The sequence below is a fragment of the Vanessa atalanta genome, chromosome 9, assembly GCF_905147765.1.
Source record: "Vanessa atalanta chromosome 9, ilVanAtal1.2, whole genome shotgun sequence".
NCBI classification, from domain to species: Eukaryota; Metazoa; Arthropoda; class Insecta; order Lepidoptera; family Nymphalidae; genus Vanessa; species Vanessa atalanta.
The window spans coordinates 9,089,215-9,104,362 of record NC_061879.1 but is presented as its reverse complement, the minus strand read 5'-3'; the positions used below and the strand labels follow the sequence as shown (position 1 = coordinate 9,104,362).

General features: G+C 31.2%; 1 protein-coding gene across 1 annotated transcript in view; it reads right to left on the bottom strand.

The window, feature by feature from the left end:
- Positions 1-844: 844 nt before the first annotated feature.
- Positions 845-15,148, bottom strand: part of LOC125066608 (cadherin-86C) — a 101,449-nt gene continuing 87,145 nt past the window's right edge. Inside the window, exons 8-15 of the mRNA XM_047674740.1 lie at positions 6,530-6,722; positions 6,019-6,262; positions 5,214-5,799; positions 4,771-5,125; positions 4,476-4,623; positions 4,263-4,393; positions 3,603-3,929; positions 845-3,526 (exon numbers count right to left, since the gene is read on the bottom strand). Coding sequence (XP_047530696.1) covers positions 1,063-3,526; positions 3,603-3,929; positions 4,263-4,393; positions 4,476-4,623; positions 4,771-5,125; positions 5,214-5,799; positions 6,019-6,262; positions 6,530-6,722 — 4,448 coding nt within the window. The 3' untranslated portion in view covers positions 845-1,062. The remainder of the gene's footprint in view (positions 3,527-3,602; positions 3,930-4,262; positions 4,394-4,475; positions 4,624-4,770; positions 5,126-5,213; positions 5,800-6,018; positions 6,263-6,529; positions 6,723-15,148) is intronic.

Sequence of the window (15,148 nt, the reverse complement as noted above, 5' to 3'; positions counted from 1 at the left end):
ACTGCCATCTGTCGGAATCACACAATCAATACTACTTTAATGCCATCTATTGTAGAGTAGACAATTACACATTTATTTTAGCAAGTTACTTGCTACCGAGTTCTGCAAGCCTAGTACTTATTGGGCCAAAATGGCCGTCATGGCGGCGGATAAAAGTGCGCGCGCACGAATGACGTAACAAAATAACGTGTTATGTGTAACTCGATTAAATTAAAACGAAGGTATTTATTTAAATACATTTTAACGTCCCTAATTAAATATATTATAAAACAAATATTAAATATGTATTAATTACACTGTTATACTGCGTTTAACGCCTGACTGAAGAGAACTTAAATAGCATGATCATAGGGAGCATTTTTCTCACAATAATAATAATATTAATTTTTTTCTATAAGTTAATATATCTACTATCTATTTTCTATTGTTAGTTTTAATCAAATATTCCATATCTATATTATAAATATATATATATATATATATATATATATATATATATATATATTTATATATATATATATATATATATATATATATATATATATAATATATATATATATATTTACTTGATGGTAAATGAAACCTAAAACTACATATTAATGATTATGTTTTAATCTATTATTTTTTTTTAAATAAATAATTAGGTATACTAAACTAAAGGTAGAATAAAACAAACGTGTAAGTGTATAATAATATAACTTTATATTTTATAACAAATATAGAATTGCATACTGAAACAGTACGACTAATGTGGATGGTGAAATATTTATATACAATAGATTTATTAAAGCTATAATTAATTTAAATAATACTAGACCTTAATTTAATATTTATTTACAATAAATTGTTTCTTATAGTAATTTTATTTATAAACCAGTCATAAATAAAGGCAGTTGATTCATTAATATTACCTAGTAAATGTAATAAAAATATTATTTACAATGGTTATAACATTATGAAAACATGATTTATTTAATAAATAGGACGGAACAAACTCTACAATTAATAGAAAAATAATATATATAAGGCACTCTTGTTATCTGGTAATAATTTGTTTTTTATCTAATACGACGTTGAACTACTGTCGGGTCTGAGCTGTTTGGTTTGAACCTCATCATAAGCAATAGTGAAAACACTTTTTTTCTCTGTTATGGGTAATCTTTTAATGTTACCAGCTTGTTGAACTAGCGTGCTCATTGCGATTCCAGAATCATTGTCGTCAATTTTCGATGTTGAATTTTTCTGATTAACATCGACTACAGATTCTCCACCGATATTTATTTTAGAAACATGCACCTCAGTTCCGGTTTTTCTAGCGTCATCATAGTTTGTTGAAATTGATATACTATGTGTTAATGCACTTTCAGATAATTCCGGCTGCTTGTCTTTATTTTTAACATCATCTTGATTAACATAAATCGGTTGTTGTTCTAAAGACGGCCGTCGCGGAAGTACTGGAATATTTGACGCACCTAAGTATTTGGGAATATGGGTTGGTTGAATGTAACAAAGCGGATTTTGGTTTTCATATTGATGTTCATATCTGTGTTCAGAATGCTGCAATAACGGATGAACATCTGGTAACGGCCCTTCGGGAACAGGCGTGACCTTTCCTTCTTTTAACAAACGAGGATGAATAAAGTCACTTTCTTTGTCTTTGTAGTTTTTTTTTGTCTCTGCAATTTGGCTTAGATTATCTTTGCTAGTAATTTTCCCATACCGGCCGTTCTTTTCTTTTAATTCTTTATCTTGTTCCTGTTTTGCTTTTGACGGCCTCTTGGGCTTATCCGGTATTATTTTTTCGGATGTAGATGTTTTTGTGTTTGCATTTGGTTTTTTACTATACCATTGCATATATCTTGGTAGACTTTTCTGTAATGGCTTATTTGATTCGCTGGCTTTCACTGATTCATTTTCATGGTCTTTTTTAGAAGTTAAAACTTTACTAGTATCAACTTCTGGCATATCTAAATCAGTTATCTCTAATTTTGTTGCAGTTTTGTCAACAACGTTATCTTTTTCTTCTGTAGAGGATCCTTGTCGTGAAAATATCTTATTTTTGTTGTTCTTACTCGCAGAACTACTTGTACTTTGACTATTTTCATACTGTTGAATATCATGTTTCGATGTATTGTCATGTTGGATCGATTCACGCCTTTGTCTCCGTGATTTGTTTAATGAAATGTCAGCTTCCAATTTTTCATCTAGAGAATCAGAAATTTCCATTAAGACTTCTCGTCGTAATTTAGGTTTCCTGTCAGCTTCGGAGCCTTTTATTTGCGTGGAAGATATTTTTTCATTTTTTGATGTAGTTATTGTGCTCTTTGTTACATCGCCATAGTGTTTAACCCGTTCTTCCCTTTCATTGGTTTTACTAATTTTAACATGCTTTTCACTCTCTAAGGAAGGTGACACATCACTCTCTTCAATTATAGGTGTTTTGATTTTTCGTTTTAGTTCATAAATACGTATACTACGCCTTGGATCTCTATATTTAATTTTCTTTTTAGGTTTTTTCTTCCTTACCCACGCCATCTTTCTTAATTGGTCTGACGTTGGCTGTGAGTCATCTTCACTATACGAATCATTATCGCTCCGTGATTTTCTTTTTACCTCACTAGTAAAATCTGCTTCTGTTTGTGTGCCAATATGACATTCAGTTTGAGTCGCTATGACAGAGTGGCCAGGTAAACTTTGAGTTTCTAATTTGCTTTCAACTTGCGATGCTGTTTCTTGATTTTGTAACATTTTATCTCTCTCTATTAATATTTGGTGAAGAAGTTCATTCTGCTTACGCAAGGATGATTCTAATAGCTCTTGGTGTATTGACGATTTATTTTGCATTTCGATTAAAGCATTTTGTAAATAATCAGACTTAAGTGGTACGGTACCCGGAACATCTAAACGCACGTTTGAATATTCACGCGATTCATTTTGAGTGTCAATATAAGTTTTTGATTTTTGTCCAATACTTTTGTCATCTCGGTTTGATATATCATCTAAATCAGTTACTATTTTATCCATTTTATCCCTAATATTGCTAGCTTCATCGCCTTGTTCTCTGATAAATCTTTCCATGAGTAGCTCTTTTCCATTATCTACAACGACGTATTGGGTATGTGGAACTAAAGTAACTGGTCTTTGTTGGTGAACAGGAAGATTAACATAACGTTCTTCTTCAGTTTTACCACGTGTTACTAATCTTAAAATTTCAGTATTACCTTCTTTTATAAAATATTGATCTCTACCGAGAGACGACGAAGCATTTTTATCATATTCCCGTTTCAGTTTATGTTCTTCTTTTTCTTGTTTGTTCTTATCATCAGATTTAAGGAATCCGCCAACTTCAGAACCTCTGTCAATTTCATGTCGTCTTATAGAATCATTATCTTGATCCTTGCGATGATAATGTAGTGTAGCAATTCTATCGTATCCGTTTTCCAAATCATCAATGTATTCTTTATGTTTATTTGCAAAAGCTTCCTGGAGCTGCATTTCTTTTGTATAAATTACATTTGGTCCATCTCTGAAATAAATAAAACATTTTTAGTATATTCAAGTAAACAGTCACCTCATAATATATACATGTTATTGCTATTTACCTTCGGCGAACTGATTGTCGGGTATCATCGTATTTATAATCGTTGTCTGTGGCAGCTTGAACGAATTCTTGTCGAATGTCACCAGGTGTTGATGCGGGCTTACTTAGGTCTTTTGATCTATAGTTCCTTTTATTAAATTTCCATTGTGTCGGTTTAGTCCTCAAATCTGTTTGTTCAGCGCTCCAGGCTTCGCGTCTCCTCCATTCAGGTGCTTGTATTGATTTATTTTCTATATTCTGCGTCGACTTGTTTTCCCTCCCAACTTCCTTGTCGCGAACCACTAAATGCACGTCGTCCTCTGTGGAGTTGACACGTATCACTCTTTTCCTAGAATTTATTAATGGATTTCTATGTACCTATCTGTTCTTTATATTAATTCTTTTATTAAGTAACATTGAATAATTGTGAATGTGCCAAATTATGCGTTAGGTAAAAAGTGTAGCGAAAAAGATAGTAACTGTGCTATTTATTTGAAAAGTATTTGCTGGTGAAAGTTTTTAAAAAGCGATTTGAAATGTTTTTTACATAAACATTTTTTTTTCTTTCTGATATTGATAAAAAAATTCAGGCATACTACAAGTTGGATTTTACTTGAAATATACATAACAATTTTAAACTGATTATCAAAAGCGTTAATATTAAATAAAAAATATATATTACCTTGGTGGCATATACAAAGGGCATCCTTCACATATACAACAACATATAAGAAGTAGTAGAACCAAGGCAATTAATATTGCCAGTAAAATTAATAACCAAAATAGTAATCGACTTTCAGCTCTATAAACACCCTGCAATCAAATAAAAAAATCAATGCATAAGCTTCGTAACGCTATTATTTACAAATCAGGACCATATAATAAATATTTATACCGAATGATTGTCCTCAGTTGTTGATGATTGGTCTTTATGAACGGTGCTCGTAGTGTATACCGTCATATTTTTCGCTAGTTGTTCCTGCAGTTTTGCCACGTTAATTGCGGAGTTTCCGGCCATTCGAACTACTGCAGTAACTACACTCCTAAAATAATAAAAATTATACACATTTATTATCTATGTAGTTGTATGTCATCATGGCTTATATATTTTTTCATCCCATTTAAAATAATGAAAATACGTAATGTATTGAATATTTTAAGGAATGAAATACACATAATACTCTACTTACTTTTCTTGACTAGACTCTTGGCCACTAAGGTCTGCAGTACCTTTCTCATCATTTCCTTTATACGGCTTTATATCTATAATTGTAACTTTCCCTCCTGAGAGTGTACTTAATACTTCCTCAAGTTTTTGTCTATCGGGATTTGCACCTGGTACAATGAAGGACATTGTCCGTGTTTTACTTTCTGGCGGGTAAATTTTTACCATCGTCGTCGAGGACAAATTGGGAACGCCAAGATCATAAGCTCTTATGGTTAACATGTAAACTTCGCTTTCTTCTTCGTTATTATATTGTCTTTTTTGTCTATAAATATTTTGTTTTTTTGATCTCTTTAATGTTTCTAAAAGATATAATTCACCTGAAATAGAAGGAAATATAACATAATAATTTCTTTTATTTCATTTTTGTATATACGTAATATATGAATAAAAAGATGAACATGTTACCTGTATCTTCATTAATAGCAAATTTGCCATCTCCGTTCCCTTCGATTATTTCATATTTTACTATATTATTTGGTGGCTCAGCGTCTTTATCGATAGCCTTTACAAAAGCCGCTGAAGTAAAATTGTTTAAACTCGGCGACAAGACAAATTCATACAGCGTCCTTTCAAACTCTGGTGGGTTATCATTAACATCTAGTAACTTAATAATTAATGGCACTGTAACTCTTAAACCTACACCGTCATTATCTCTAGCCTCTACTAAAAAATGCAAGTCTGGCATAGCTTCGCGGTCGAAACCATGGTTATTTGTAGCTATAGTTATTAATCCTGATATAGGATCTAAATTCAAAGATGTATTTAAATATCCTAGTATGGCAGTATATTGAATTTTTCCAAATGCTCCTGTATCTACATCATCAGCTGCAACTTGTACGACTCTTGTACCAGCTGTCGCATTCTCTGGTACTTCTTCATCATAAGAAAGAGCCAAAAATACCGGAGGATTGTCATTAACATCATTTAAGTAGACGGTGACATTTGCAGTGACAGACAAATTTGTTGCTGGACCAAGCTCTTGAGCTAAAATCTGAAATAAATATAAAATTCATACGTTAATTATGACAATGGTAAAAGTAACATGGATATGAGTGAAGAAAAATCTATAATATATTTTTATTATACTAGCTACACATTCGGCTTCGTACGGGTAAAATAAGGTTAATTTTCCTTAAAACATACATCAATTTAATTTTATTTATTTAAACAGATCGTTAAATTATATTGTATTATGTAATATAAGATCTACCTGAAAAATAACTGATTTCCGAGCTTCAAAATCCAACATCGTATTGTCTCGCACTTTGATGATGAATTGCGCATGTCTCTCAGCGACAGTTGGCGATATTTCAAAAGTCCCGTTATTTCCCACTAACGATAGAGAGAACACGCCATTTTTTCCTGCATCATTGTCATTCACTTGCGGAATGTAAGGATCGTTGAATATCAATGCTGTTCCTTGAGGAGCATTTTCATCCAAATATGTGATGTAACTGAAAGAGATCGAATAATTTTAAATAATGGTTAGTAAAATACACATATACCTATGTGTATGATAAAGTAAAGTAAAGTAACCAGTAAAGTACAATGAAGGTACCAGTGGTCGTTTTGGAAAAAAAAAGATTTTAATACAATATTACTGTCTATTTTTTTTGTGTTGCGAAACTGTTATCATTGCTTCTAAATTATGAGGTAAAGGTGTTTCGGTATATTTTCTATTAAATTAATTCTATGTTTTGTATAATAAAACAATAACTTACGAATCATTCTCAAAGTAAGGAGGCGAATTGTCTCGTTCAGGCAGTATAAAAGCGAGCTGTACGGTTGAGGACATCGCTTCAGGCTCTTCTCTTGATAGACGTACTTCTTCTGCAACCACTGTAAGAAGTATCGGGGCTCCTGCATGAGATATCGCCGCAATTTCTTCAATTGGCCGCTCCAAAGTTACTTCACCTTGAATTTACAAAAATATAAATGAGTAAATATATTAATTTCCACAATATTATATTTTTCATTATAAGTTCTACAGGTTTTATTTTCAATTTACAAAATTATTTATAACTTATATACAGCGCCATCTGTTGATAACTGAAGTAAGAGCCACTCTCACTTTGCTTTTAACAATTTAGGTAAGGTAAAGCGACAATGACAAGTATTTAGTTATAAAAAGTATCGCTAGATGGCATTCTAATGTAATATAATATACTGAACTTCTTAATGTTTGTGAAAATTGTAACAAAATAATATGCTCTTCCTTAGGAAAAGTTGTAGTTTTCTTTGGGAAAATAGAACGCGACAAAAAAAAACAGTCTAAGTACGATTTACTAAAAATCGAATACGTCAGTCATTTTTAAGTCATTCAGCGCGCAATTAAAACTGCTGGGTCGAACAGTCTCAGATCATGAAATTGTGCTCAGGACTTGAATATGGAACGTATGTACATAGTTATGGTCGAGGGAGGATGAAAATATAAAAAAAGCGTTAAGTGTTCTATTATACACAACTACATAACTTGAAGAAAGTTTGTATGGTAAGTTCTTCAATTCAATTATTTAAAGTTAAAGTATAGAAATCGATGTTGAAAATTACCATATGGATGTGAAATTGGAGATAAAAGTTTGTAACTTATTTGTGAAGTTCGAAATGTGGTTTCTATCTCAGATTTAAAAAAAGGCAACTTTACGATCAGAAAGAAATCTGTGAATTTGTAAGGGTTCAATATGAAAATATATTAAAATACATGAATGATCAGTTATTAAATAAGGCTAGTGATCGGAATAAATAATTATATACTGTAATTAGCATACGTTGAAATAGGAATACCTTTACAACGGCATAGACAAGACTTAGACAATGTACTAATATTTTAATATTTATATTATGTACGACAGTATCCGCCCACATAAGTTCACTCACAAAAGGAAATTATAATGAGTCATTTACTGAGGCAATAGGCGTTATGTGAAATGGTCTTTTGTTTAAATTCGTGACGTATATTTCGTTATCACGTCATTATATTTATTGTTGTCTAAAATTGTAGTTAATTAAGAGTATCTTAATTATAAATCAACAAGGAATTTACATTTGTCAATAACAAAATATATTGTAAATCACAAGGGCTGTTTTTAAATAATTAGTTTTTATCTTGTACAAAAACAAGCCAATCTATGTCCGGTTCGCAATTATAACTAATTTTATTACACTGCAGATTTTACTTTTAATCTTAATAAGTATTTCAGTAAATGTAATCTACATATACATGAAATATCTTAATTGTCTTTAAAACACGTCTTAATTTAAAAAAGGGACGTGGAAATCGTAAATTTGCTGCGTTCGTGATATAAAGCCGTATTAAGTAAGGATTTTGGGTAATTTATACTTCAAGATGTATGAATCTGAATAGAACTGTATAAGAAATCCTAGCCATTTTAAAGTTGCAGGTTCGATTCGAATTCTAAATAAAAGCTATACATTCAAAAACAGTTGAAAATCATAGCATTGGAATGTCTGTTGCATAAGTAGTAGTCTTTCGAAGTAATTTATGTTAAATTATAGACAATGTAGAATAATAGACATTCCAAATTTAAAAAAAAAAATGGTAAGGACGTAGTGTTTAATTTGTTTCTCCTCTATCACGTATTTATTTGAGGCAGAACAAAAAATATCAAATCATATAAAAGTCAGTACTAAATAAAATTCCATTTATATTATGCTCTAAATATATAATTCTAATTTAGGGGGGTGCTGATGAGGCATGTATGTTATTAACTCTTGCGACATGTTAGGGAGCTTTGAATAAATTTTCTTTCTTTAGCTTGACAGATTGTATAAGGCCACATAAATAATTCTTAAGTCTCACGAATAATTGAAAAAAGAATCCATGATGTACAATGATGAGTCATCGTGATGTGAAACTACATCATGACTCGTATATTTAATAAACAGCTCGTGTAATTAATAAATAAATAAAGCACATTATTCAACACAAGATTATATAGATGATAAAAAAGCATTGAGCTAGTACGTTCACGCAGGATATATTGTATTTGACTAACATAACTTTTTATTTTAAATATTGGAAAAGAGTAACTACTGAGTTTCTTGCCGGTTCTTCTCGTTAGAATCTACACTCCGAACCGATGGTAGTTTCACTTAATATAGTTTGTTAATTGACTATTCAAAAGTGCTTGTAAAAACCTACTTGAATGAAGATTTAGATATTTTTGAATACGCCTATGTTACTCATACTTAATAATAAATTTATATAAGATCTGTCTGTTATAGGACGCCACTCCACGCTGTGTATTACAAAAACAATGTAATCATATAAAATAATCAAAGATTTCGTTACCAAGATCGAAGACAGACAAAATCTGTGACAGTAATTAGCATACAAAAGTCTTGGCAGCGATTAAATGTTTCAAGTGCTCTTTCAAAATGACAATTCATTATTGTTTCATTCATCATATAAATTACGTTTGAGTACCTACGTCTGCTAGGATACATTTAATTACAGTTCACGTAGGTAGATAAGCACTCGTACAGTTACAACGAAATTCTCTATTATTAAAATAGCCTGATCTTGTCAAAACATTCTTGTTTTATATTTCCAATTAAGATTTTTAGTAGAAAAAACATTGAATTGTGATATACGAGGAAAGCAGCAAGGAATTTGGTCTATAATATCACATAGTCCGGACATGTTGCGGTCGGTAAAAACCTCTTTTTATTTTAAGAAGAAGGTTTGGAAGAAGAACTTATTCCCTTTCGCTTTTGTGTGTATTGGTACATAAATTTGCCAAAATTTCATGCGAGATATGCAGGTTTTCTCAAGATGTTCTCCTGCACTGCCGAGCACGAGATGAATAACATTTACTTGGTGGTAGAACTTTGGACGGTAATATTATGTATTTTTTTATTCCGGTTTGAAGTATGAGTAAGCCAGTGTAACTACAGGCAGAAAGGCCAACATCAACATAAAAATAATAAACCATTTTTTTCCAATAATATTTAGTAGTTATACTTGCCCTGATTTGATCCTGCGACCCAAGTGTTCTATCCGCTGCATTTTTTTTTGTTTTGGTATGCCGTCTAAATATAATTAATATTATGATGTATATCGTACTGTAAGCTACTTATACCTATCAAAATTTAAACCAATTCATTCAACCAAAGAATTCAGAAAGTCACTTTGGTAAACATTTAAGTCTGTCACGTATATTATTTGTGTTTTTAATAATAACATTCCAAGTGAGAAACTTGTATTTATTTAGTTGCCAATAACGCTTACGACGAAATAAAATAACAGTTTTCCTCGAAAAAGTTCGGGAGTTTGTCTTTGACATGCGATCTGTCCAATAACTGTTCAAGCGAAAAATACATTATTACAGAGCGATTTCTAAAAAGATTATAGTTTATATTAGTTACGTTTGAAAATCGAAGAGTACAATAGCATTCAATATATGACAATTGTGTTTTATTCATACGAATATACACAGTATCGTTTTTATTGTTTGGCCATCGCAACAACTGTCGTATCTAGTAATAAGCAAGAATTTTTTTTCTTATTCCAGGTTACGTTTTGTAGGTAATGAACACGTTCATTAAGCACTAGGCCTCTTTATACCAATAAACTGGTTAATACTAGTATTACAACCGAATATACTCGTACAAACAGCATTTTTTTTTTTTACTTATACCTTATATATTGCAATAAAAATTACAGCATTATAATAAATTCTCGATACGGGTTCAAATATTCCGATCACTAAATTTTATGTATTTTTTTTTCAAAATAAGGCATAAATTAAGGAATTATACTTCAACATTCCGGCTTCGGCAGACTAGCCGAGAGACGTTTCATGTTTCGTTTGTATGTCTATTTTATATCATTACCATTTAACGGTAGTACTAAGCGAATCTGTGAGGCACAGTTGTCTAAAGTCGGAGTTGGAGTGTGTATTGTCATGTCTCCTGGAACGCTATTCAAACTAAGTACCTCTTTATTATGAAAAGTAAGCAAAGACAGCAGAATTGTTTACAATAGCAAACTTGGTATGCAAGTGAAATAATGTATTGCCGGCATTGGCATCAATAAGTGACTTTGATTTTGTTTTACTTATACTATATATACTATATTTGACCGTGTAGTTTACAATTATATCTATATCTATACATATCATAAAATTGGAGTATCCGTTTGTTATATTAAAATAACCGCTATTTACTAAATGCATATGTATGTATACACGGTACATATACGAAAATAACATTTTTTACAATTTTTCATTTTAGAATTATTATTATATATAAAATAAAAATAAAGTCACGCTGCAATGTCTAAATACTACGTAACATAAATTAAAATTTCAAAGTCGCGAGCTCAGCTATGTAGTTAAGAATAAGTAAATAAATGTTCCTCGTGTCTAAGTTTTAAAAAAGTACAATACTAAAAGTTAGAAAAGGTTTTTATACAAAGAATATTTACTACGATTAAACAATTATATTTTCAAAATTAAAAAAATCATGGACACTTGCTTATTTCAACTAAGCAAACCAATGTAAAATTAGGCATAATATGAAATACTGCATACTCTTTACAAACAATGGAACGTAGACCGACAGCACGGGTATGGTCTAATGAGGTATTATACCAAAGCTAGGCGAAATCCTAGGCACGGCATTCGATAATACGATCTTCGACTCGAAACTACCGAACTTGTAAATCGAACCACTATTGGATCTTACATACTTTTGCCATATTAGCATTAAACAGTTAAATAATACGGTATGTATTTACATGAATAATAACGGAACGTTACATCTTTAGTTAGACTTCTTCAATAGGTCCTTTCACAAGACAAACATTGTACTAGACTCGTTATCAAGCGCTTTCAATTTAAAACCTCATAATTCCATCTGACATTTACCGAAGGCTAAAAAGCTGATAAATTAATTTAACTTTAGTGCTTACTAGTTTAAAATAGGGTTTACTTTGGTGTCGATTCGTTTTAAATTTTCATTGAGTTTGTCAGTCTGTACCAGGAAATAAGCAAAGCTTAGTGGTTAATTGTTAAAGTTGGCGGCTAGAGTTGGATTTAATTTCGTTAAAATGACTAAAGTTATTTTGTGTAAAATAGTGGATGAAATAGGTCACGCGATGTGGTTCAACTCGGGTCAAGTCGAGTAAAGTCAGGGGTTGATAAGGAAGAAGAATATCCTACGGAAGCCTGCGGAACCCGCACTGATTTTATCAAATAAAAATTGTTTGCCTACATTGACCTAGTATTTGAAATTAGAACGGAAGGAGTACTCATTTAGAAATGACATTATTGTTGAAGGATAAATATCTTCACGTGCGGAATAAGGTAATGTCATAGTAAACTAGGACGGCAATATAGAATATCTAAGTTGTTTAAATATTCATATGTACAAACTAAACATTACATCTATTTAAGCAAAGATATCAAATTTAATGAATTTATATGAACTATGTCATAGCGATATAATATTGAAATAGGAACGTTCGAAGGGAGGGCGTCGACCTTTGATATTAGTTACTATTCTAAGCGGCGTAATAACTTCAAGGGAAAAATGCAAACAGTCTACACTTTATGATTATTTTTATATATAAAACGAAAGTAATTGAAACGTTTACTGATTTAAGGCATTATCAGGTCTTGTTTGTTTATCGATTGTGAATCTTATAAATAATACATTATATTGATAATAAAGATTAATTTATAGGTCGAAATAATTATGATTCGAACAAAGACAAGCGGTTTTTCTAATTAAAGAAAGGCAATGGGGTAACTTGAAATAACTAAAATCGATCACCACCCCTTAAGCATTTGGACTATAAGAATTCTTAAGAAATCGTTACACCGCCAAAGCGCCGCCAACCATGATAACTAAGATTCTATGACCCTTGTGCCTGTAACTACACTGGCTCGCATACAATTTAAATACAAACATTTGCCGGAACACGGTACTACTAATTGAAAATAGTACCTGCCCATACAGGCCTAAGTTAAACCGTACCAAATAGAAAATAAGTTAATTTGTATTATTTTAATATGCATATGATATACATCCGTAACAAGCCTACTTACAACTATTATGTCTTTAAATAGCGTGGTTGTGATTCATGATTAAATGATTCTAAGTTTATTTATACACACTTTGAATGCAAATCGAAGTCTCGTAGGACTGAAATGTGGTAATCCATTACCTTTAGAATAAACGTTAAGGATTCAATTTATTCTAATGGACTTTCATAAGTTGTGGCTTTCGACATGCTAAACTAGACTGATATGTGCGATGGGCATATGTTCGTCTTCTTAGCTAAATATGTATTATCAAATACATCCGTCGAAATATATTTCATCAGGGATAATGTTAAGTTTAATGTTATTTTAGTATTAATCGTTGAATATTGATTATTTCTCGTTAATAGATATTTGAGTTATTTGACTGTCCGTTGTAAAATATCAAATGGATTCTAAAATACACAAAGAATTATACATACTTCTGAGATAACTCAGAAGTATGTATAATTTTCTCTCAGACTACTTTACTCAGAAGTATGTATTCTTTCTTTACATGTGTGTACATATAAATGTACACACATGTAAAGAAAGACAAATTTAAATTATTAATATTTTTGAATTGTGGAGGAATACTGTTTATAATTTGAGCGCGTTTGTGCTTTATTCGTATTTTATAATTTGTTATCGTTACCGCGCTTTTTCACAGCTAATCTGCAATGGAAAAGTGTTGGGAGATAAACTCTCATTTCCTTTTTTTTGATTTGGAATTCCAGCCGTTTTCTCAGACAGGGATTTTTCTGACGGACAATTATATTATGTTTCATTATTTACTCGGTGGTAGACCTTTGTGCCACCCACTGTCTTATCCTATATTCTACCGCCAAAGAGCAATATTTATGGCTAGCATTTGTCCATCTGCCTATCTATATCATAACAAAAAAAATCAAATCCAATATTAATAGATGCGATTTTGCTGAATCTCGATCTTAATTGTAAAAACTCTACCTAACACATTAACATTTCACCAAAATTATCAATTCATGTCCAAAAAAATAATTTTCGAATCAAATTACACTACTGGTCATTATTAAAACTTTTAATTAAACTTTCAATTTAAAGTTCAGCTACCTTACTATTAGTTAAGTTTTGTTACATTTTATATTACTCTCTAGTAAATCCCGGTAGACGTTATGTCTGTCTGTGTATATATGTGTATGTATGTGTACGTAGATTGTCATGGCGATCAGTTGAACCGTATGGTTAGTTACAATAAAGTGGATCGTATAAACTACTGCATGATTAAATACATACAATATTGCTTTATATATGTGCTAAGTTATATATGTACGGTCATGTAACATCAAATTCCATTGATCAAACCAACATACGTTAATATAAACACATATTATTTTTTGTATAATATTTTAAAATAAATAAGGTTTTGAATGTGACATAATAAAATATTAACCAGCCAATTTTTTGAGTGACCTTAATAAGTTAATTATTTTTGGTCATTCCACGATAGTAAGCGTGAAATACAAAGATCATACACTATATTTACATATAAATGTGATCCAGATTTACATAAAACTCATAAACATAAATGCCACTTGAGACACGCAAGGTTTTCGCACGAAGACGGCTGTCGTGAGATATTTTGATTATGACCCCTGCAACGGCTATTTTAAAATCAATACAACAAAGGGGCTCTGACCTGTATATAGTATAATCACTGAACTAACATATCTATCTATTATGGTATTTCTAGAAGATAGTCCCATAAAAATAATATTAGGAAATTAAATTTTAAAGGTTTTCTTTTTAATATTTCGCTTTATATATTAAACAGACCTGTTCCAAGACAGTGGATGGACGGCCTTAACTGATGCGTTTCTATAGATTTTTTGTCAACCCACGTTATTGTTTAAAGCCTACCCACCAAAAGCATTCCTAAGGAGGATAACCAATTATTTGTTTTTCAGAAAATTATATTACAAAAATTGATATAGTAAATTGTGACCGAGACATTTCTTTCGCATGTGAGCTTTCATACGATATGTCGCATGGAAGCAAATAAAAATAATTCAAGCTATCTCGACGGAATTATAACACCTCCTCAGTAGCTGCGAGCTTAAAAGATTTAGGGCGGCGACACGATCACACAATGCGTGGTCGAGATCTGATAAGTTAGCTCCTGAATTTCAAATACAACCTCGATCCGATTTGCAATAAGTATGTACTGGTAATGCATTTTACATGAAACTTTCGACTTATACAATATTAAATTTAAATACATGTTATCGATGACTTACATGTAAAACGCACAAATTG